Genomic DNA, 21962 nt, shown 5'->3' with positions numbered 1-21962 from the left:
TTGGTGATGAAGATGGTCAGAGCACATGTGCAGGGAGAAATTGCTAGTGGAGCCTTACAGGGTACAGTGGACCAGTTGTTTCCTATTGTAAACCCTTTGTTGGGCCCGAATGATGCCAAGAACTATGCGATGTTAACTGGATACTGGGAACTGTGGGGGCCGAGGAAGCAGCCAATGCTGTAGCCACTCTCCCCTGGAGGAAAAGCCCATAGGAGGCTTTCACTGACCGCTCTCCCCCAGAGGCTACAGGCCTCGATGGGGAGCTGTCATTTTTACAGCCACACGTTAAGTGGTTCCCAACATGTCTTTCCCCCTGTATGCATATTATTTTTACTCTGTTGGCCCTTCCCCCTTGTTCCACCCCTGAATCCTCAGACCATTGTCCCTGTTGCTCCACCCCACCCCCTGCTTTTCCCATATAATCCCTGCTCTCACTGAGCCTGGGCCAGTTGTTGTCTCTGGGACCCTTCAGGAGAGAAGAATAAAGACCTCCTTGGAACCCCACACGGTGCCTCCCGTCTCTTTTCTTCGGCAGCACCCGAGGAACAGTGGCCATTCCAAAAGCCCTTTGAAGGGCTCGCAGCTGAATCCCGGGGGCAAGGCAAGCGTGCCTGTGCGCCCAGGGGAAGTGCCACAGGAGACGCTTCCCTGGGAAGGTCGCGGCACCCTGACCACCTCCGCTCGCCGCGACAGGTGGGGCCCAACAGGGAGCTCTGCCAGCGGTTCCCTGGTTCCCTGGTTCCCTGGAAAAGCGTCTCCTGCAGCACCAGCTGCAGAAAGCAAGTCGCTCTCGGGTCTGTCACTTCCCTGAGGAAACCCCATCGCGTTTTAGCAAGGGCTATCCAAGGGGACACCGGGACCCTCCTAGGACCATCCGGGGAGTGAGGAGAAGATTTCCCCAAGGACCAGCCAGTGGGTGACACCACACCCAGCAGTTTTGGTTCACCCAGTGGAGGTGGAAAAAGATGCTAAAATCAGGATTTGGCCTTTCTGGGAGGGTTTTGGAGACAGTTTTATACCCACGGGGAACAAAATCCTTCCTGGTTTTAACAAATCCTTTTGGAATGCTGCACATGACTCACCTGGGCTGGGAGAAAATGGGAAAACATCTGGGAAAATCATAGATTTCCCACTTAACAGCTCCATCCCTTTGGAATGCTGCACATGACTCACCTGAGCTGGGAAAACCTGGGAAAATCCTGGAACACACACCTGAGGGAGAGGTTTGTTAATCCTGGCTCATCCCAGGAACTTCCATTCCTCAATCCAGAAAGGATGGGTTAGGGAGACCCCCAGTCTGGGAGTGCCTATGACACCTCCTAAAAAAACGTTTCCTTGCTTTTCCAATTCCAGAAAGGAAATTCCTGTATTATTTTCCATCAGGAAATTGGGTTAATTAAATTAGTGCAGGCTTTTCCACCAGCATTCCAGTCCTTGTCATTCCAGCAGTTCCACTAATCTCGATCCCAGGTGTGATTCAGAGGGTTGGGATTTCCTGGTCCTGAGCAACAACGTCTGCAGTGGCACAGGAAACTCACAGCTCATGGGAACAAACTTTCTGTGTGACTCCAGAGGCCACGACAAACCTGAGTGGTTTCCCTCCCGTCCCCCAGCCCTTCCTGGCCCCTGGGGCTGATGGCATTTGTGCTCCTTCAGGTTCATCTCCCCACAGCAGCACCATGGGGGTGCTGATGCCTGCTCTGGGCAGTGCAAACAGGGGCTCCTGAGCCAGTGCTGCCGTGTCTGTGCCTGCAAGGATGCAGCACCTCTCTGAGCTGGGGGAGAGGCCAGGGCTGCACAGGGGGGATGTTGTTGGCAGCTCCATGAGGACGCTCTGGGACGCTGCCCTGGGGTGTCCAGCGCAGTGGGGATGGATCAGCCCCTGCTCTGCTGCTCCTTCCCATCTCCCCCAGGGACCTTGCAGAGCCCCAGCCATGCTGTTTGCCCCCAGCCTGCCCACGGCCACCCTGGGGCTGCTCACGGGGGTTTTCTGTGCTGAGCTTTGGCCTGGCCGTGTTCTTGAGAGAGCCTGGGCAAGGAGCCTGGAGCCGCCAGGCCCTGCCCTGAGGCGTCAGCGCTGCCCCAGCAGTGCCCATGGCCTGTCCCTGCTGCAGCCCCGGCACTGCCACCCCCAGGGCTGTGCCCGGCCCCGAGAGCACTCAGGCCCTGCAGCAACACCAGGGCCAGGAGGGCAGCGGGGCAGTGGCACGGGAGCAGCACTGGCAACACCAAGTGCTGCTGCTCCTGGCCACAGCTGCTGTGCCAGCACTGATCTGCCCCCAGCTCTGCACACAGACACTGCTGCTGCAGCTCCAGAGAAGGGAACAAAAGGGGCATCTCTGGAGAAAACTTTCCTGGGAGATCCTCTAGTTCCTTTAAATCCACCAAGAGTGCAGCGCCTCATGGACACAGTCTGTGGGCACAGGGAACGTGGAGAGAAACAAAATGAGAATTGGCACAAAACAATGACATTTTATTGTGGACAAGATTAAAAAAGTAAAACAAATAAAAAGAACCTCCAAAGGAAAACCAGAAAGAACTATCAAAGGTGATTTTTCTTACAAGTGATTTGCAGAAATTGGTCAGCAGTTTAATGTTCCTGAAATGATCCCGTCATCATTCTCCACAATGCAGCCTTGAGCTCCTGGTTCCTCAGGCTGTAGATGAGGGGGTTCAGGGCTGGAGGCACCACTGAGTACAGAACTGACAGGGCCATATCCAGGGATGGGGAGGAGATGGAGGGGGGCTTCAGGTGAGCAAATATGATAGTGCTAATAAACAGGGAGAGCACAGCCAGGTGAGGGAGGCAGGTGGAAAAGGCTTTGTGCCGTCCCTGCTCAGAGGGGATCCTCAGCACAGCCCTGAAGATCTGCACATAGGAGAAAACCATGAACACAAAACAGCCAAGTACCAAACAGACACTGACTGCAATGAACCCAAGTTCTCTAGTGTAGGAATTAGAGCAGGAGAGCTTGAGGATCTGTGGGATTTCACAGAAGAACTGGCCCAGGGCATTGCCATGGCACAGGGGCAGGGAAAATGTATTGGCTGTGTGCATGAGAGCATTGAGAAAGGCACTGGCCCAGGCAGCTGCTGCCATGTGGGCACAAGCTCTGCTGCCCAGGAGGGTCCCGTAGTGCAGGGGTTTGCAGATGGACACGTAGCGGTCGTAGCACATGATGGTCAGCAGGGAAAACCCTGCTCCAAGGAAGAAGAGAAGGAAAAAGAGCTGTGCAGCACATCCTGTGTAGGAGATGTGTCTGGTGTCCCAGAGGGAATTGTGCATGGCTTTGGGCACAGTGGTGCAGATGGAGCCCAGGTCAGTGAGGGCCAGGTTGAGCAGGAAGAAGAACATGGGGCTGTGCAGGTGGTGGCTGCAGGCTACGGCGCTGATGATGAGGCCGTTGCCCAGGAGGGCAGCCAGGGAGATGCCCAGGAAGAGGCAGAAGTGCAGGAGCTGCAGCTGCCGCGTGTCTGCCAATGCCAGCAGGAGGAAGTGGCTGATGGAGCTGCTGTTGGGCATTTCTTCACTCTGGCCATGGAGTTCTGTTGAAGGAGGAGAAAGTGACAAGTCAGGGGAGACTTTACTGAGCAATGTCCAAGTCCCTTCTCCCAGCCCTCCTCCTGCTGCTCTGTGCCACCCAATTTTCCTTTTCTCAGAGCCCTTCCTTCAGCCCCGTGCCTGGAGCTCTGCTGGGATCTGGCCCCATTGCTGTGATGAGCAGGGGCTCTGCCCATGGACATTGAGGAGTCAGCTCTGCTCTGCAGCAGTGGGGTCATGGGAACGGGGTCAGGGGCCAGTCCTGGGATTGGACTGCATCATCCCAAACTGCTCCTGAGGCAGAGGAGCCTGGCAACATCTCCTGTCCCAGGGCTCAGGAATGGTGATGCCCAAAGGCAGTTTGAGAGGGTTTCCTGCTGTGCCCAGGGAGATCAGAGAGAAATGTGCAATGCAGGAGCATTGGCTGTAACTCAGTGGAGGGTCAGGGGAGCTGCTCTGTCACTCCATCTGTCCCCAGATGCCCTTTCTGAGATTGAGGGCAGGCACTGTGTTTCCCTGGAAATCAGCCTGACACAGCTGAGAGCAGAGGGACACACAGCAGAGCAAACTGGTTCAGTCTTTCTCAGAGTCTCAGCCCCACTCCTGGCCAAGGACACTTCTGTCCTCAGTGTCCCCTGGAGACAGCTGACAGCTTGGGTGGCATCCCAAGGACACACCAAGGGTCCTGTCCATGGCACTGCTGGAGGAGAGTCAGGTCATTCCCAGCCTCCCAGCCTGCCCTGCCCAGAGCTCCTGGGGCAGAGGGAGCTGGGACATCCCATTGCTGTGCCCAGCCTGCACAGGAGGAGCCCAAGGGCTGGGCCTGCCCTGCAGCTGGAGCTGCCATTCCCAGAGAGCTGTCAGCAATGCCAGGAGCACCTGGGCAAGGCAAGGAGAGAGAGCCAGGCCCTGAGGAAAAGCCTTTCCTTGCCCAGCCCTGCCCAGCCCCTGCCAGGCAGCACCAGTGCAGGACAATCACCCTCAGGCATTTCCAATCAGACATTTGCTGCGTCTTGGCATGGGGATCTGTATAAAAGTAATCATGGAATAGTTAATTTGGGAAAAGACTTTAAACTTTAAACTTTAAACTAAAATCCCAGCACAGCTTGGTGGCACTTTCCCCCCACTGCCTGCCCAGGGCTCTGCTGCCTGGAGCTGTCCCTGCCAGCAGCTGCTGCCCTGTGCCCAGGGCTGGGCCCTGCCAGCACTGCCCCAGCCCAGCCCAGCCCTGGGGGCTCAGCTCTGCCCTGCAGAGCCCTCCCAGCTCAGGGCACTGCCCAGGGGCAGCTCTGGCTCTGCAGGCTCTGATGGCAATGGCAGAGCAACCCTGAGGAGGCTGGAAAAGGACACTGATGCTGCCTGGAAGGAGCCCTGTGCTGATTTCTGTCAGTGCCTGGTTAAGATTTGAGAATTTTTTTTTTTTTAATTTATCGCAACCTGTCACAAGAGGTTGAATAGAGAAATGAAATGAGAGCTGAATATCAATGTGCAATTTCCCATCCAGGCAACCCAAAGCACTAGATTAAAAAAGCACAAACTTCCCTTTTATGCAGCCCCTGATTTGCTGTGCTCCCTGTATAATTTACTTGGTGCAGTCCATGGGCAGAATGGCTGAAAGCACATTAGGAATCTCCTGTAAACCTACTGATCACTAAAAGTAACAGTTCAGCTATCTCAGGCATTGTCAAAATTCATAATACCTTTAATCTTTATCCCCCCTCCCAGCCATTCTGCAATAGTAGGAAACTGAATACAAAGTCTTAGAAAATGTCCTCATTTTTATCAAAATCCTTATCTTTCAAATATTCCATGACTGATCAGGAACCCTCAGCATATCAGAGCTTCAGGAGCATTCACCTCCCCTCCACCAGAAATACTCAGAGCTGTACTCACAGAGTCTGTAGGCACTGGGATGTTCCAGCTTGAGGAGATGCCTCCAGGAGCTGCAGCTGCATTGTCCTGCAGCCAGAGGCTTCCTGTGCCAAGGGCTGGCAGGGATTCTGCCCCAGGCACTTCTCAGCACCTTCCCAGCCCTGACTGATTGAAGCTCTCTGTGCCTCTGGGCTGTGCCCAGGGTGGCTGCAGGCAGTGCCCCAGCCCTGCTGGGCTGGCAGAAGAGCTGCTCAGCAAGAGAAATGTGCTTTTGAAGCTCTTCTTGGTTTCCAGGAGCTGCCTCTGTGCCAGGAGCCCGGCCCAGCTCAGCAGCACAGACACAGCAGCAGGACTTTAATGAGCCTCTTGGGGCTTTGTGCTGAGGCCCTGAACATCAGTCCCTGACAGGGAGGGGAAGAAACCTCTCAAGAACTCCAAGTCAAAATCCAATTCCAAAGTTTCTTTCACTTTTAATGGGTCCCAGTGAGGGACGTGACTGAGAAAGTGTCCCCAGGCCCCAGGCAGAGCAGAGAACTGGAGGCACTGATGACAGCTGGGGACAAAGAGAAGCCAAGGCTTGGTGCCCTGGGCCACAGCAGCCAATGCTGTGCCAGCAAGGGCTGTGAGGAGACACCTTGTCCTGAGGCCCTGGGGCCTCCTGGCACAGCCCCAGCAAGGCTGGCCACTGTCACCCCCTTGGCCTGCCCTCAGCATCCCCCCTAGCCCACATGCCAGTGGCCTCAGGGATCTGCTGGAAGGAGTCCCTGGGGAGCCTTGCTCAGGAATGGCCCTGGGGGCTCCTTCATGCTCCCAGGGACTGCAGCTTTTTCAAAGGACTTTGGCTTTTGCCTTGGAGTCTCTGAGAGCTTTGTGCAATCCTGGCCTCCAATTATCTGCTGTAATTAGTCCCTTGGGAGGCTTTGTCAGTAACAACACTCAGTGGGGCTCATTAATGCTTCAAGGTACTTCAGGTTCTTAAGGCACTTTCCTTTTTCCTTCCCACCCTGAGTCTCTGAGAAGTTTGTGCAATCATGGCCCCAATTATCTGCTTTAACGAGTCCCTTGGGAGCTTTGCATTGACACTCAGTGGGGCTCATCAATACTTTGAGATACTCAGGGCTTTTTCAGCTACTTTGGATTTTCCTTCCCACACTGAGTCTCTGGGAGGTTTTTGTGCAATCCTGGCCTCCAGTTCTGTCCTCCAAGGAGTCCATGAGGAGCCTGTGTTGGGGATGGACCTCAGTGGCACCCATTATTGCTTCGAGACACTTTGGGTTTTTCCTCTGACTTGGACTCCTGGAAAGGTTTGTGCAATCTCCTCTCAGGCTCTGAGGTTCAAGGGCTCAGCTCCAAATGCACCACGGGGCTCATTAGGATCAAGCAAATCCTAACAAACCATGGCTGTGCCTTGATTTCCCTCTGGTCTGGTGCAGTTCTTAGGAAAGTTTCCTACAATAGTTATGGAGAAATAGTTCAAAGAACTTCTAAGAAATATGTATTCCTATTTTAAAGGTGTCTTTTTTTTTACTGTTCTCTTTAGAGCAGAGGTGATTGCAGCATTCAGTGATGGATATTGATCCAGGGTCCCTCCTAAGGAGGTCTGGCCAGGTCAGAGAAGCTGTGCCTTGAGGTCTGACCCAGTGGGGACAACCTTGCTCCACATTCCCCAGCCCCATCCTGTCTCTCCTCCCTCCCCTGGGACCTGCTTTGCTCACAGAACTGGCTGCACTCAGGCACAGAGGAGTTTTCCTTCTTTGATTTTAGCAATCTAAAACTGCTGAGTTTCCCCATGGAAAACAGACACCCTCCTCAAGTGTGTGCCAAGCCCAAGGTGCCACCAAGGAGGTTCCCCTTCCCCAAGGCAGAGCCACACAAGGAATGTTTCAGACACACAGGGAGTTCTACAATAAACACAACCCCAGAGTTGGCTGAAGGCAGAATTAGAGCAGCTGCTGAAGGACAGACAAGCTTTGAACTCCTTGCAGCTGAAAGCACCAAGTGGGTTGTTGGGAGGTGTGTGAGTGATGCAAGAGTGAGGGAAGGGAAATGCAGAGAGCCCTGGAAGTGTTTCTGTGCAGACAGACTGCTGCAAGGGCAGCGTTGGCCTTCTCTGGGGGAAACTGTGAAGGAGGTTGGGGCAGAGTGACCTCCCCAGTGACCTCGAGATGTCACACAGCCACCAGGGATGCCACAGCCCACTCAGTGATGTCACACAACCTGCTCTGGGATGTCACACCACATTTCTGTGATGTCACATCTCTTCCCATATGCCACAAAACCACCTTGTGATGTCACATAGCCTCCTGTGATATCACACAGCCACATTTGATGTCATAGCTCACTCTGTGATGTCACAGTCAGCACTGTGATGTCATACAACCTGTCCTGAGACGTCACATGGCTCTTCTATGATGTCACTGCCCACTTTAGGATTTCATATCACCACCATGTGGCTTCACAGTCTGCTCAGTGATGTCACAACCCTCTCTGTGATATTCTCTATCTAACCTCTGGTGTCATAGTCCTCTCTGTGATGTCACAACCCACTAAGTGATATCACCCAGGCCACACTGTGATGTCATGCAGCCACACTACAATGTCACAACCTGCACTGTGATGCCACAGATCTCCTCTATGATACCGTAGCTGCTCAGTGACCTCACACAACAAACTCTGGGATGTCACAGCCCCAGCTGTGACCTCACACAGCCCACTCGGAGCTGTCACACAGCCCCTTTCTGACATCACAGCTGCTCTGGGGCTCCAGGACACAGCCACAGAGGTGCTGCTGGGACACAGCCCCCTCTGGCACATCCCACAGCCCCTGCCAGTGCTGAGCCCCTGGCAGCTCTGTCTGGGCCTGCTCTCTGTGTCCCTGAGCTGCCCTGGCAGGGCCCCAGCCCTGCTGGGCTGTGCTCAGGAGCTGCTCCTGGCCAGAGCTGTCTCCCTGTTGTTATGGTCTGTTCCCATGGCAACATCTGCCCCATTGTTATGGTCTGTTTCCATGGTAACCATCACAGGACCTATTGCTATGGTCAGTCCCTCGGCAGCTCCATGGAGACCCCATGCCAGGGGTGGTTGCCATGGACACCAGCTCAGGCCTGGAGCCAGAGCCCGTTGCCATGGCAACCATTTGCAGTCCCATCCCCAGGCTCATGGGATCCCAGAGCCACAGAATTGGCTGAGTTGGGAGGGAGCCATGGGGATCCTCCAGTCCAACTGCTGGCCCTGCACAGGACACCCCAACAATCCCAGCCTGGGCCTGGCAGCGCTGGCCAAACGCTGCTGGAGCTCAGCCAGCCCTGGAGCTGGGAGCCTTCCCTGGGGAGCCTGTTCAGTGCCCCAGCAGCCTTGCGGGAAAAACCTTTTCCTCACATCCAGCCTAAACCTGCCCGCCTCAGCTCCAGCCGCTCCCTCCACTCCTGTCCCTGGGCACCAGAGGGAAGAGGTTCCCGCAGCCCCCAGCCAGGGACCCGCTCCCAAGGCTTCTGCCATGGCAACCAGGCCTGGCACCAGCTGGGATGCTCGGTTTCCACGGGCTGGGCTTCAGGAATGGCATTCCCCAATTTCCTGCTCCCGCTGAAACCGTGCTGCTGCTCACTTCCCTCCCACCTCCCATGGAAAGCACAAAAGACAAAGATCCCAGGCTGGGATAAGAACAATTTATTGAGAACAGCAACGAGATAAGGCAAAAACAGGAACAGAAACAATTTTGGTAACAGAAAGGATAAGACAAACTATTCACAGGGAAAACTAAAACACCACCGACTGACTCTTCCTGGCCACGTATTTCCTCCTGCCAAGAAAGGACACCCTTCTACTCTGGTGAGAGAGAGGGAGTCCTTTTCCTGCCCCTGGCAATGACCTGAGATGGGATTGAGTATAATGGACCATGATCACAGTCTCACATTCTTTGATCCCACATCATGACATTGCCATGGGCAGAAAAAGGTACAGGTGTCTTCCCAGCATGGATCCCAGGGAACACGGATCACCAGGTCTCTTCCCAATGTGGATTCTCCATGGGTGGATGAAGCTGGAGAAGTGCACAAAGCTCTTCCTGTATTTTGAGGCACTTGCAGGGCTTCCCTTACCGGTGCCTCCGTTGGTGTCTGCCAAAGTTAGACCTGTCTGAGAAGCTCTTCCCACACTGGGTACACTTGTAAGGCCTCTCCCCAGTGTGGATGTGTTTGTGGGTATTGAGGTTGGATCTGTGGATGAAGCTCTTCCCACATTCCCCACACTCGTAGGGCCTCTCCCCAGTGTGGATGCGCCGGTGGGTGATGAGGTGGGAGTTTCGCTTGAAGCCCTCCCCACAGTCGGGGCAGCGGAAGGGCCTCTCATCCGTGTGAATCCGCTGGTGCACGAGGAGATTGGAGCTGGTCTGAAACCTCTTCCCACACTCGGGACACTCATAGGGCCTCTCCCCAGTGTGGATGCGCTGGTGGATGACAAGTTGGGACTTGAAGCTGAAGCCCTTCCCACATTCCCCACACTCGTAGGCCCATTCCCCAGTGTGGATCATCTGGTGGCGGATCAGGCTGTTGCTCCGGCTGAAGCTCTTCCCACACTCCAAGCACTTGCAGGGCTTCTCCCCATCCTGAAGCTGCTCATGGACCACCAGCTCAGAGCCCTGGCTGGATCTCCGGCCGCCTTCCCGGCACAGGGTGGGTCTTTCCTCCTCAGAGCACCCTGGGATGGGTTTGGAGCCCCTTCTCCTGTGGGATCTCTGGGGATTTTCCTCCCTGTTGGATTCCTGCTCTGTGGAGCTGCTCACAATGGCCTCTTTCACGAGGTTCTGCTGCGGGGATTTGTCCTCCCTGGTCTCCATCCTCAGCTCCTTGTCTGGGGGAGGAAGGACAAGGAGAGGATGGGATTTGCCTCCGTGCCAGAGGGAAGGGGAAGGAGATCCCCCCAGTGCGTCCCCGGCAGGACGGCGTCGGCAGCGGGGTTGTCCTGCAGCCGGGGGCCAGGCTGGGCTGGGAGATGGAGCAGGAGAGAGGGGGAAAGGGGCACTGACTTCCTCCTCACCTGCCTGGGTGTCCTGGGACATCTTCCTCTTCCTCACAGCCTCCTTCTCCATCCAGCCAAAGTTTGGGATTGGAAAATCCTGGTTTAGGAGAAAACAAGGAATGAGCACATGGACTCTGATGGTACTTCTTACCAAGTCCATATTTAGAAGTCATCGGGGCATCTGCGGTGCCTTGGTTTGAAAGGAAAGGTGTTTGCCAAGGAAGGCAGAAACCTCCATTTAAAATGATAAAAATGTAAACATCCCATCCCCTCCGAATTATTATAATCTTGAAATCAAAGTGATCTCAGGTAATGATCTGGGAATAGGAACAATATTTTTTTTTCTAAAGAAAGGAAAATGAAAATGCAGCAGTACAAAAAAAAACCAACAACAAATAAACAACCCACCAACAGAGTCAGAATACAACCTGACACCCTGTTGGTTAGCATGCTGGTAGCAGTCTGATTAAATGGTGGCTGCAGTCCTCCTGGAGTGACAGATGTGGTTCTGTTGAAGCAATGATCCCATAGAAGATTGTAGCTTACCTCTGAAGTTCCGGTGCTGTAGATGAGTCTGGTCTCTCCTCTGGGAATCCAGTGGAGAAAGACTGCCTGTGGTGCTTTGATGCTCTGATTATATCCATGCAGGAATGCTTGGTTCCTCCCCCTGGGTGGAGCATCTCACAATGGGATGATGTCATTTTATCAGTTCTGCAGTGAGACTCAATGGCCCATTAACAGAAGATATCCCCCTGGAGGGAGGATGGGTGGTGGAAGAGATAAAGAGCACTGCCCCACCTGGTTTTAACAGCTGGCCCATTAACAGAAGATATCCCCCAGTTATGAGGGATGGGTCATGGAGAAGATAATGAAAACTGCTGTACCAGTTTTTAACAAATGGTGATAGAAAACATGCTTTTGGTTACATCTTGCATTGCAACCCAGGACATGGAGTCCATATGAACCCCCCAAAAACCAAGATGCAGCCCTGAAAATGCCTTCCATGAGTTCCTCGTCTCTGGTCTCACTCCTTTGGTGTTCAGGGGTTCCTCCCTGTCCCAGCTGCCGGGGGTCATACTTGTACTTTGGGTCCCCTGTCTGCTCGGTCCTTGAGCTCTTCAGGCTGCTGGGCGTGCCAGGAATCAAAAAAGTTCCCCCTGTTTCCATCTCCCCACGTAGGGATGCTGGCACCCCCCAGTATCCCTCCAAGGAGCATTTTCCACTCATCTTTGGGGTTCTTCATTCTCCAAACATCCCCCCCTAAAAAACACAACCCAAGAAGGATCCCCCGGGATATCTGGGCAGAGCTCTCCCTCCCCGGTCACCTGTGGGATGGGAGGTGATGATCCCACAGGTGAAGAGCTGTGAATTCAGGGAGTGCTTGACCTTGTGCTTCCTTCTCCTTTCCCTGATCCTCCTTTGTCCCTCCTTCAGGCTGAAGAAGCTGCTCAAGGAGTCAGAAGCAAAACTCCAAGTCCATTGGAGCTTCAATCAGCCCCACTGTGGACAGGGACTGCCGAAGGCTCCCCAGGGACTGGTGAGAGCAGATCCTGGAGGCCAGGATTGCCGCGAGCCAAAGGCTCTGAGCAGGGAACTGCAATGCTGAGCAAGCCCTGGCTGGGTTGGAGGAAGCAGAAAGGCCAAGCCCTGAGCCCAGGCCTGGCCCAGCAGGGCCTGTCCCTCACAGGTGGCTCGGGGCTCTTTGTGGGGCAGTGGGATGTGACGGGAAGCAAGGACAAATGCCATAAACCTGTGTGACACTCCAGATCATTATGGAACCAAGGGGTCAGTGAGACACCATGGGAAGTTGTGGAACCAAGGGGATCATTGTGGCTCTGTTTGGCCCATGGAACCACAGGGCCACTGGGACACTCTGGGGCCTTATGGAAACAAGAGGTCACTGTGAGCCTGCAGGGCTGTAACAGCCCAGAACACTTCAATGCTGGTGGTAACCAAAGGTTCCTGTGCTTGAGTTTAGTGCACAGGAGAAACAGATCTTCTCAACATGGACAGATGTAAAGAATATTCTTGGTAGGAAGGGACCCACAAGGACCATCAAGTCCAGCTCTTAAGCAAATGGCCCCACAAGGATCAAACCCACAACCTCGGTGATACTGGCACCATTCTCTGACCAACTGAGCTAAGAGGTCAAAATGACACAAAATTTAACTGGCAAAATATAGACAATCAAGGAACTTTGGCAAAGGGTTTAATACAAAATCCAGTTGAAGATAAAACTCTTACCACAGCATTAACTTTGCAAACTTAGCTAATTTAACCTGAAAACCATTAGCCCTTAAGATTTTGGGTAACATTAAGATATCCAAAAATATTTCAGGTACATAGGATAATAAGGAGAATAAAAAGAGACCAGAAACACGTAAGATCTACAGAAAAACACTTCCAGGATGATCACAGTCACTCCCACTACAATCTCAGTCACCCCCAGTATGAGCTGTTGCACCCAGTCACCCCCAGTATTGTTCCAGTCACACCCAGGCCCTCCCAGTATGATTCCAGTCATGGCCAAAGTGACTCCCTGTCACTCCCAGGATGGGCCCAGTTGCTCCCAGTCACCTCCAGCATGGTTCCAGCACCTTTCCAGGCACATCCAATATTATCCTAGCTACATCTAGTAGGATCCCAGTATGACCCAGCATGGGCACAGCTGCTTCCAGGATTATCCAGCATGGTTCCAGTTGTTCCCATTTACCTGCACTGTGGTTTCAGTCTCTCCCAGTCTATCCCAGTTGCTCTCAATCACTCCTCAGGTGTTTCCAGCCTGATCCCAGTTGCTCCCAGCCACTCCCAGTCACCCTGAGTGCAGTCCCAGTTGCTGCCAGTATGGTCCCAGTCTTGCCCAGCATGGCCCAACTGCTCCCACTGTGATCCCAGTAGGATGCCAGTTACCCTCAGGATGGTTCCAGTTGCTCCCTGTCCCTCCCAGTGTGATTCCAGTTGCACCCAGTTGGCCCCAGTATAGTCTCAGTCGCTTCCTAGATGATCCCAGCTGCTCCCTGCATGGTCCCAGTTATGCCCAGCTGGAGTTGCCCCCAGTGTAGACCCAGTCACTCCCAGTTGTTCCCAGTTGTCCCCAGCATGGTTCCCATTGTTCCCAGTGTGTTTTCAGTCATCCCCAGTATGATCACAGACACTCCCAGTATATCCCAGCTGCTCTCAGCATCTCCATAGCCGTTCCCAGACACTCCTAGTAATCCCAGTTAGGTGCTTGTTTTCCCAGTATGATCTCAGGCCCAGTATATCCCAGTCGAACTGGGATTCACTCCCTGAATTCACAGCCCCCCCATCCATGGGATCAACACCCCTCTATCCCACAGGTGACGAGGGAGGGGGAGCCCGGCCCAGATATCCTGGGGGGGTCCCTGGGTTGGGTTTTTGGGGGTGATGATTAGAGAATGAAGAAAACCAAAGCTGAAAAGAAAATGCCCTTTGGGGGGATATTTGGGGTTCCCAGTGGCAGCTGCTGGCAGAGGCAGCCTGGAGGAGCAGAGCCCTGTGACCCCGAGGACCCCAAAGTGGGGAGCCCAGAGAGGGGGAGCGCCATGATTCGAGGAACCCTCAATTAAATAGAGAGGGGCAGGGGGGTCTCCTTGGTCCCCCTGCACCCCCAAGAAGGGAATAAGGGGAGCAGGGACCCTGGGACCCCAAAACCTTCCTGCATCTCTAAGTGGGGAGATCGAAATGGGAAGAACTTTTCAAATTCCTGGCACTCCCAGCAGCCTGAAGAGGTCAGGGACCGAGTAGAAGTGTGACCCTCAGCAGCTGGGACAGGGGGGAACCCCTGAACACCAAAAGGGAGAGAACAGAAATAGAAAACTTCTGGAAAGCATTTTCAGGGCCAATTTTTGGTGGTGTACAATTTTTATGGACCCCATGTCTTGGGTTGCAATGCAAGATGTAACCAAATGTATGTATTCTATCACAATGTTAAAAACTAGAGGAGCAGTTTTCTTTATCTCTTTCATCACCCATCCCTCATAACTGGGGGGATATCTTCTGTTAATGGGCCAGCTGTTAAAACCAGGTGGGGCAGTGTTCTTTATCTCTTCCACCACCCATCCTCCCTGCAGGGAGATATCTTCTGTTAATGGGCCATTGAGTCTCAGTGCTGGAATGATAAAATGACATCATCCCATTGTGAGATGCTCCAGACAGGGGGAGGAGCCAAGCATCCCAGTGACTCCCAGTCACTCCCACTACAATCTCAGTCACCCCCAGTATTTGCTGTTACACCCAGTCACCCCCAGTATGGTTCCAATCACTCCCATATCCTTCCAGCATGATTCCAGTCATGGCCAGAGTGACTCCCTGTCATTCCCAGGATAGGCCCAGTTGCTCCCAGTCACCTCCAGCACAGTTCCAGTCCCAGCCAGCCCCTTTGCACTCACTCCCAGTATGATCCCAGCTAGTTCCAGTAGGATCCCAGTATGACCCCAGCATGGGCACAGCTGCTCCCAGAATTATCCAGTGTGGTTCCAGTTGTTCCCATTTACCTGCACTGTGGTTTCAGTCTCTCCCAGTATATCCCAGTTGCTCTCAATCACTCCTCAGGTGCTTCCAGCCTGATCCCAGTTGCTCCCAGCCACTCCCAGTCACCCTGAGTGCAGTCCCAGTTGCTGCCAGTATGGTCCCAGTCTTGCCCAGCATGGCCCAACTGCTCCCACTGTGATCCCAGTAGGATGCCAGTTACCCTCAGGATGGTTCCAGTTGCTCCCTGTTCCTCCCAGCGTGATTCCAGTTGCACCCAGTTGCCCCTAGTATAGTCTCAGTCGCTTCCCAGATGATCCCAGCTGCTCCCAGCAAGGTTGCAGTCATGCCCAGCTGCCCCCAGTGTAGACCCAGTCACTCCCAGTTGCTCCCAGTTGTCCCCAGCATGGTTCCCATTGTTCCCAGTGTGTTCCCAGTCATCCCCAGTATGATCACAGACACGCCCAGTATATCCCAGCTGCCCTCAGCATCTCCATAGCCATTCCCAGACACTCCTAGTAATCCCAGTTAGGTGCTTGTTATCCCAGTATGATCTCAGGTCCAGCATATCCCAGTCAAGCTGGGATTCACTCCCTGAATTCACAGCCCCCCCATCCATGGGATCAAAACCCCCCCTATCCCACAGGTGACCAGGGAGGGGGAGCCCGGCCCAGATATCCTGGGGGCTTCCTGGGTTGGGTTTTTGGGGGTGATTGTTGGAGAATGAAGAACACCAAGGCTGAGAAGAAAATGTCCTTTAGGGGGACATTTGGGGTTCCCAGTGGCAGCTGCTGGCAGAGGCAGCCTGGAGGAGCAGAGCCCTGTGACCCCGAGGACCCCAAAGTGGGGAGCCCAGAGAGGAGGAGCACCATGATTTGTGGGACCCTCAATTGCATAGAGAGGGCCAGGGGGGGTCTCCTTGGTCCCCCTGCAACCCCAAGAAGGGAATAAGGGGAGCAGGGACCCTGGGACCCCAAAACCTTCCAGCATCCCTAAGTGGGGAGATGGAAATGGGAGGAAGTTTTCAAATTCCTGGCACTCACAGCAGCAAGAAGAGGTCAGGGACCGAGTGGACAGGGGACCCACAGTACACGCGTGACCCCCAGCAGCTGGGACAGGGGTGAAAGCCTGAACACCAAAAGGGAGAGAACAGAGATGGAACTAGAACTCCTGGGAGGCATTTTCAGGGCCAGATTTTGGTGGTGTAAAATTTTTATGTACCCCATGTCTTGGGTTGCAATGCAAGATTCAACCAAAAGCATGTATTCTGTCAACATCTGTTAAAAACTAGAGGAGCAGTTTTCTTTATCTCTTTCATCACCCATCCCTCATAACTGGGGGATGTCTTCTGTTAATGGGCCAGCTGTTAAAACCAGGTGGGGCAATGTTCTTTATCTCTTCCACCACCCATCCTTCCTCCAAGGGGATATCTTCTGTTAATGGGCCATTGAGTCTCAGTGCTGGAATGATAAAATGACATCATCCCATTGTGAGATGCTCCAGCCAGGGGGAGGAGCCAAGCATTCCTGCATGGATATAATCAGAGCATCAAAGCACCACAGGCAGTCTTTCTCCACTGGATTCCCAGAGGAGAGACCAGACTCATCTACAGCACCGGAACTTCAGAGGTAAGCTACAATCTTCTATGGGATCATTGCTTCAACAGAAGCACATCAGTCACTCCAGGAGGAATGCAGCCACCATTTAATCAGACTGCTACCAGCACCCTGACCAACAGGGTATCAGGTTGTATTCTGACTCTTTCAGAGTGCTGGTTTTTTTTGTGGGTTTTTTCTATTGTACTGCTGCATTTTCATTTTAATTTCTTTAGTAAAGAACTGTTATTCCTATATTTTTATCTGGGATCACTTTGAAATCAAGATTATAATAATTTGGAAAGGGCTGTTGCTTACATTTTTATCAATTTCAATGGAGGCTTCTCCTTTCCTTAGTAAACACCTTTCCTTTTAAATCAAGACACCCCAGATTCCCGGTGACTTCTAGACAGGGACTTGGACAGAGGGACCTTCAAACTCAACGTGCTCATTCCTTGTTTTCTCCCAAACCAGGATTTCCCCATCCCAAACTTTGGCTGGATGGATGAGAAGGCTGCAAGGAAGAGGAAGATGCCCCAGAACATCCAGGCAGGTGAGCAGGAAGTCAGTGCCCCTTTCCCCCTCTCTCCTGCTCCATCTCCCAGCCCAGCCTGGCCCCCGGCTGCAGGACAACCCCGCTGCCGACGCCGTCCTGCCAGGGACGCACTGGGGGGATCTCCTTCCCCTTCCCTCTGGCACGGAGGCAAATCCCATCCTCTCCTTGTCCTTCCTCCCCCAGACAAGGAGCTGAGGATGGAGACCAGGGAGGACAAATCCCCACGGCAGAACCTCATGGAAGAGGTTGTTTTGAGCAGCTCCACAGTGCAGGAATCCAGTGGGGAGGGAAATCCCCAGAGATCCCGCAGGAGAAGGGGCTCCAAACCCATCCCAGGGTGCTCTGAGGAGGAAAGACCCACCCTGTGCCGGGAAGGCGGCCGGAGATCCAGCCAGGGCTCTGAGCTGGTGGTCCATGAGCAGCTTCAGGATGGGGAGAAGCCCTGCAAGTGCTTGGAGTGTGGGAAGAGCTTCAGCCGGAGCAACAGCCTGATCTGCCACCAGATGATCCACACTGGGGAATGGGCCTACGAGTGTGGGGAATGTGGGAAGGGCTTCAGCTTCAAGTCCCAACTTGTCATCCACCAGCGCATCCACACTGGGGAGAGGCCCTATGAGTGTCCCGAGTGTGGGAAGAGGTTTCAGACCAGCTCCAATCTCCTCGTGCACCAGCGGATTCACACGGATGAGAGGCCCTTCCGCTGCCCCGACTGTGGGGAGGGCTTCAAGCAAAACTCCCACCTCATCACCCACCGGCGCATCCACACTGGGGAGAGGCCCTACAAGTGTGGGGAATGTGGGAAGAGCTTCAGTCAGATCCAACCTCAATACCCACAAACATATCCACACTGGGGAGAGGCCTTACAAGTGTACCCAGTGTGGGAAGAGCTTCTCAGACAGGTCTAACTTTGGCAGACACCAACGGAGGCACCGGTAAGGGAAGCCCTGCAAGTGCCTCAAAATACAGGAAGAGCTTTGTGCACTTCTCCAGCTTCATCTGCCCATGGAGAATCCACACTGGGAAGAGACCTGGTGATCCGTGTTCCCCGGGACCCATGCTGGGAAGACACCTGTATCTTTTCCTGCCCATGGCAATGTCATGATGTGGGATCAAAGAATGTGAGACTGTGATCATGGTCCATTATATTCAATCCCATCTCAGGTCATTGCCAGGGGCAGGAAAAGGACTCTCTCTCTCTCACCAGAGTAGAAGGGTGTCCTTTCTTGGCAGGAGGAAATACGTGGCCAGGAAGAGTCAGTCGGTGGTGTTTTAGTTTTCCCTGTGAATAGTTTGTCTTATCCTTTCTGTTACCAAAATTGTTTCTGTTCCTGTTTTTGCCTTATCTCGTTGCTGTTCTCAATAAATTGTTCTTATCCCAGCCTGGGATCTTTGTCTTTTGTGCTTTCCATGGGAGGTGGGAGGGAAGTGAGCAGCAGCACGGTTTCAGCAGGAGCAGGAAATTGAGGAATGCCATTCCTGAAGCCCAGCCCATGGAAACCGAGCATCCCAGCTGGTGCCAGGCCTGGTTGCCATGGCAGCAGCCTTGGGAGTGGGTCCCTGGCTGGGGGCTGAGAGGAACCTCTTCCCTCCGGTGCCCAGGGACAGGAGTGGAGGGAGCGGCTGGAGCTGAGGCGGGCAGGTTTAGGCTGGATGTGAGGAAAAGGTTTTTCCCGCGAGGCTGCTGGGGCACTGAACAGGCTCCCCAGGGAAGGCTCCCAGCTCCAGGGCTGGCTGAGCTCCAGCAGCGTTTGGCCAGCGCTGCCAGGCCCAGGCTGGGATTGTTGGGGTGTCCTGTGCAGGGCCAGCAGTTGGACTGGAGGATCCCCATGGCTCCCTCCCAACTCAGCCAATTCTGTGGCTCTGGGATCCCATGAGCCTGGGAATGGGACTGCAAATGGTTGCCATGGCAATGGACTCTGGCTCCAGGTCTGAGCTGGTGTCCATGGCAACCACCCCTGGCATGGGGTCTCCATGGAGCTGCCAAACGACTGACCATAGCAACAGGGGCTGTGATGGTTGTCATGTAAATAGCATAGCAACAGGGGGCTGGTTATGGCTGCCATGGAAACAGACCATAACAATGGGGCAGATGTTGCCATGGGAACAGACCACAGCAGGGAGACAGCTCTGGCCAGGAGCAGCTCCTGAGCACAGCCCAGCAGGGCTGGGGCCCTGCCAGGGCAGCTCAGGGACACAGAGAGCAGGCCCAGACAGAGCTGCCAGGGGCTCAGCACTGGCAGGGGCTGTGGGATGTGCCAGAGGGGGCTGTGTCCCAGCAGCACCTCTGTGGCTGTGTCCTGGAGCCCCAGAGCAGCTGTGATGTCAGAAAGGGGCTGTGTGACAGCTCCGAGTGGGTTGTGTGAGGTCACAGATGGGGCTGTGACATGACAGAGTTTGTTGTGTGAGGTCACTGAGCAGCTACAGCATCATAGAGGGGACTGTGTGACATCATAGAGATGGCTGTGACATCATAGCATGGCTGTATGTCATCATAGATCTGGTTTTGAGGTCAAAGTATGTGCTGTGACATTACAGGGTATCTGTATGACATCACAGAGATGGTTGTATGACATCACTGATGGGGTTATGACATCACAGAGCTGGCTGTGACATCATAAAGGATGGTGTGAGACCATTGAGCAGAGACTGACATCATAGAGGGTGGCTCTGTGACATCACAGACCAGAATGTGACGTCACAGAACAGACTGTGACATCACAGGTTGAATTTTTGACATCAGAGTCTTCTGTGACATCACAGTACATTTGTGTGACAACACATGATAACATCCCAGAGTTGGCTCACTTAACAGAGGTCAAACTTAACAGGACTTCAGTTATACCTTAACCTTAACTGAAACCTCCAATGCCACAATTTAGTAAAATAACAGCATTTACTGGATTTAACCCAATTTATAACCTATGACTTTTTGATTTAACAGAGGGATAATCCTTAACAATATTCAACTTAGCTTATAACTTATATTAAACTTTAAAAAGAGCAACACTAGGCAGCATTTAACTTAGCTTTTACCTAATGACTTACCCTCACCCACAGGCCTGACTGACTCAGATCTCCAAGGCACTCCAGCCCCTCCCAGAGCAGCATTTCTGCCACATTTGCCAGGGCACAGCACTGGTGTGTGCACACAGACACAAAGAGGCAGTGCAAGTGTCCTGGGGTGACTTTATGATACTGGTATCCCCAGTCGTCTGGTTTATGTTATATATTAAGTCCTGCACCTTTAAGACTGTCTTTGAAAGCAGGAGAGGGGGAAGAAGAAGCGCGCAGTGTGTTAAAGAAAACATCACTCCCACGCACCCCGCTCCTGGACTGTGGTGTCTGCAGCACGGACAGACAGCGGGACAGAGCTTCTCTCTGACTTTCAGTTAGTTTTAGCTAGCTGAGGCAGAAGAGTTCCCTGGACCCTTGTTTTTTTCAATTTTCTTAGATCTGTGCAAGCCTGCTCTGGACTGAACACCCAGCCAAACCCCGGGAGCTCAGGCCTGTGGCCCACCGGGGCCTGGGCCTCGGCACTTTTCCAGCGCCGGAGGGACTGATAACAACCTGAGCGAGCCGAGCTGCACCACATGAAAAAAGACTTTTCTTCCTAGACTTACCATCCCATCGAACAGCAAGAAGTTTTATTATTTAATATTACTCAATTTCTGTTAAATAAACAGCTTTTTCCACTTCTCTCCACGGAATTTTTTTTCCTTTTTCCCGGACCCGTTGGTGGGGAGGGGCATTTCCCTGTGGAGATCCCCATTTGGAGTTTTCCTTCCTGATTTGACCTAAACTAGGAAAAGTACAAAAAAATCCCACAAAATTCCAGAAACATCCTACCAAATCTCCACAAAATTCCACAAAAATCTAAGAAAAATCCCTCACAATTCTTCAAGTCTCTTCAAAATCTCTCAAGATTCTACGAAAATCCCACAAAATCACCCCAATATCTTACAAAATTCAAGAAAAATCCCACCAAATTCCAGAAAAATCCCATACAATTCCCTAAATGTTCTCAAAATCCCACCAAATTCCAGAAACATCCCACAATATCCCCACACATTTCCACAAAATTTCAGAAAAATCCCTCACAATTCTTAATGTCACCTCAAAATCCCTCAAGATTCCACAAAACTCCCACAAAATCTCCTCAACATACTACAAAATTCAAGAAAAATCCCACCAAATTGCAGAAAAATCTCATACAATTCCCTAAATGTTCTCAAACCCCCACCAAATTCCAAAATTATCCCACAATATCCCCACACATTTCCACAAAATCTAAGAAAACACCTCAAAATCCTTCATGTCTCCAGAAAATCCCTTAAATTTACACAAAACTCCTACAAAATCTCCACAATATCCTGCAAAATTCAAGAAAAATACAACAAAATTCATTAAATGTTCTCAAAACCCCACCAAATTCCAGAAACATCCCACAATATCCCCACAAATTTTCACGAAATCTAAGAAAATACCTCAAAATCCTTCATGTCTAGTCAAAATCCCACAAAATAATAGAAAATTCCACAGTACCAAAAAATTCCACAAAATTCCAGAAACATCCTACCAAATCTCCACAAAATTCCACAAAATCAAAGAAAAATCCCTCAAAATTCTTCAAGTCTCTTCAAAATCCCATAAGATTCTACAAACATTCCACAATATCACTCCAATATCCTACAAAATTCAAGAAAAATCCCAAGAAATTGCAGAAAAATTCCACACAATTCCCGAAATGTTCTCAAAATCCCACCAAATTCCAAAAACATCCTACAATATCCCCACAAATTTCCACAAAATCTAAGAAAATACCTCAAAATCCTTCATGTCTCCTCAAAATCTCTCAAGATTCCACAAAACTCCCACAAAATCTCCTAAATATCCTACA

The 21962-nt window shown here is 52.4% G+C and overlaps 1 protein-coding gene and 1 pseudogene across 1 annotated transcript; one reads left to right on the top strand and one right to left on the bottom strand.

Annotated features, from left to right (window-relative positions):
* Positions 1–2590: 2590 nt before the first annotated feature.
* On the bottom strand, positions 2591–3523 carry LOC147647141 (olfactory receptor 14J1-like). Its single transcript, XM_086872529.1, has one exon. The coding sequence runs from the start codon at positions 3521–3523 to the stop codon at positions 2591–2593; it is 933 nt and encodes a 310-aa protein (XP_086728655.1).
* A 13517-nt stretch (positions 3524–17040) lies between these two features.
* The window catches only part of LOC147647139 (uncharacterized), a 178333-nt pseudogene continuing 173411 nt past the window's right edge, over positions 17041–21962 (top strand).

This window comes from Cyanistes caeruleus, unplaced genomic scaffold (assembly GCF_971803275.1).
Source record: "Cyanistes caeruleus unplaced genomic scaffold, bCyaCae1.hap1.1 HAP1_SCAFFOLD_65, whole genome shotgun sequence".
Classification (NCBI taxonomy): Eukaryota; Metazoa; Chordata; class Aves; order Passeriformes; family Paridae; genus Cyanistes; species Cyanistes caeruleus.
The sequence above is the reverse complement of the archived record's forward strand: the minus strand, read 5'-3'. Positions and strand labels throughout refer to the sequence as shown.

Bases quoted from the DNA above. Each gene is read 5' to 3' on its own strand.
- LOC147647141 (XM_086872529.1), bottom strand. From the start codon at position 3,523: ATGCCCAACAGCAGCTCCATCAGCCACTTCCTCCTGCTGGCATTGGCA.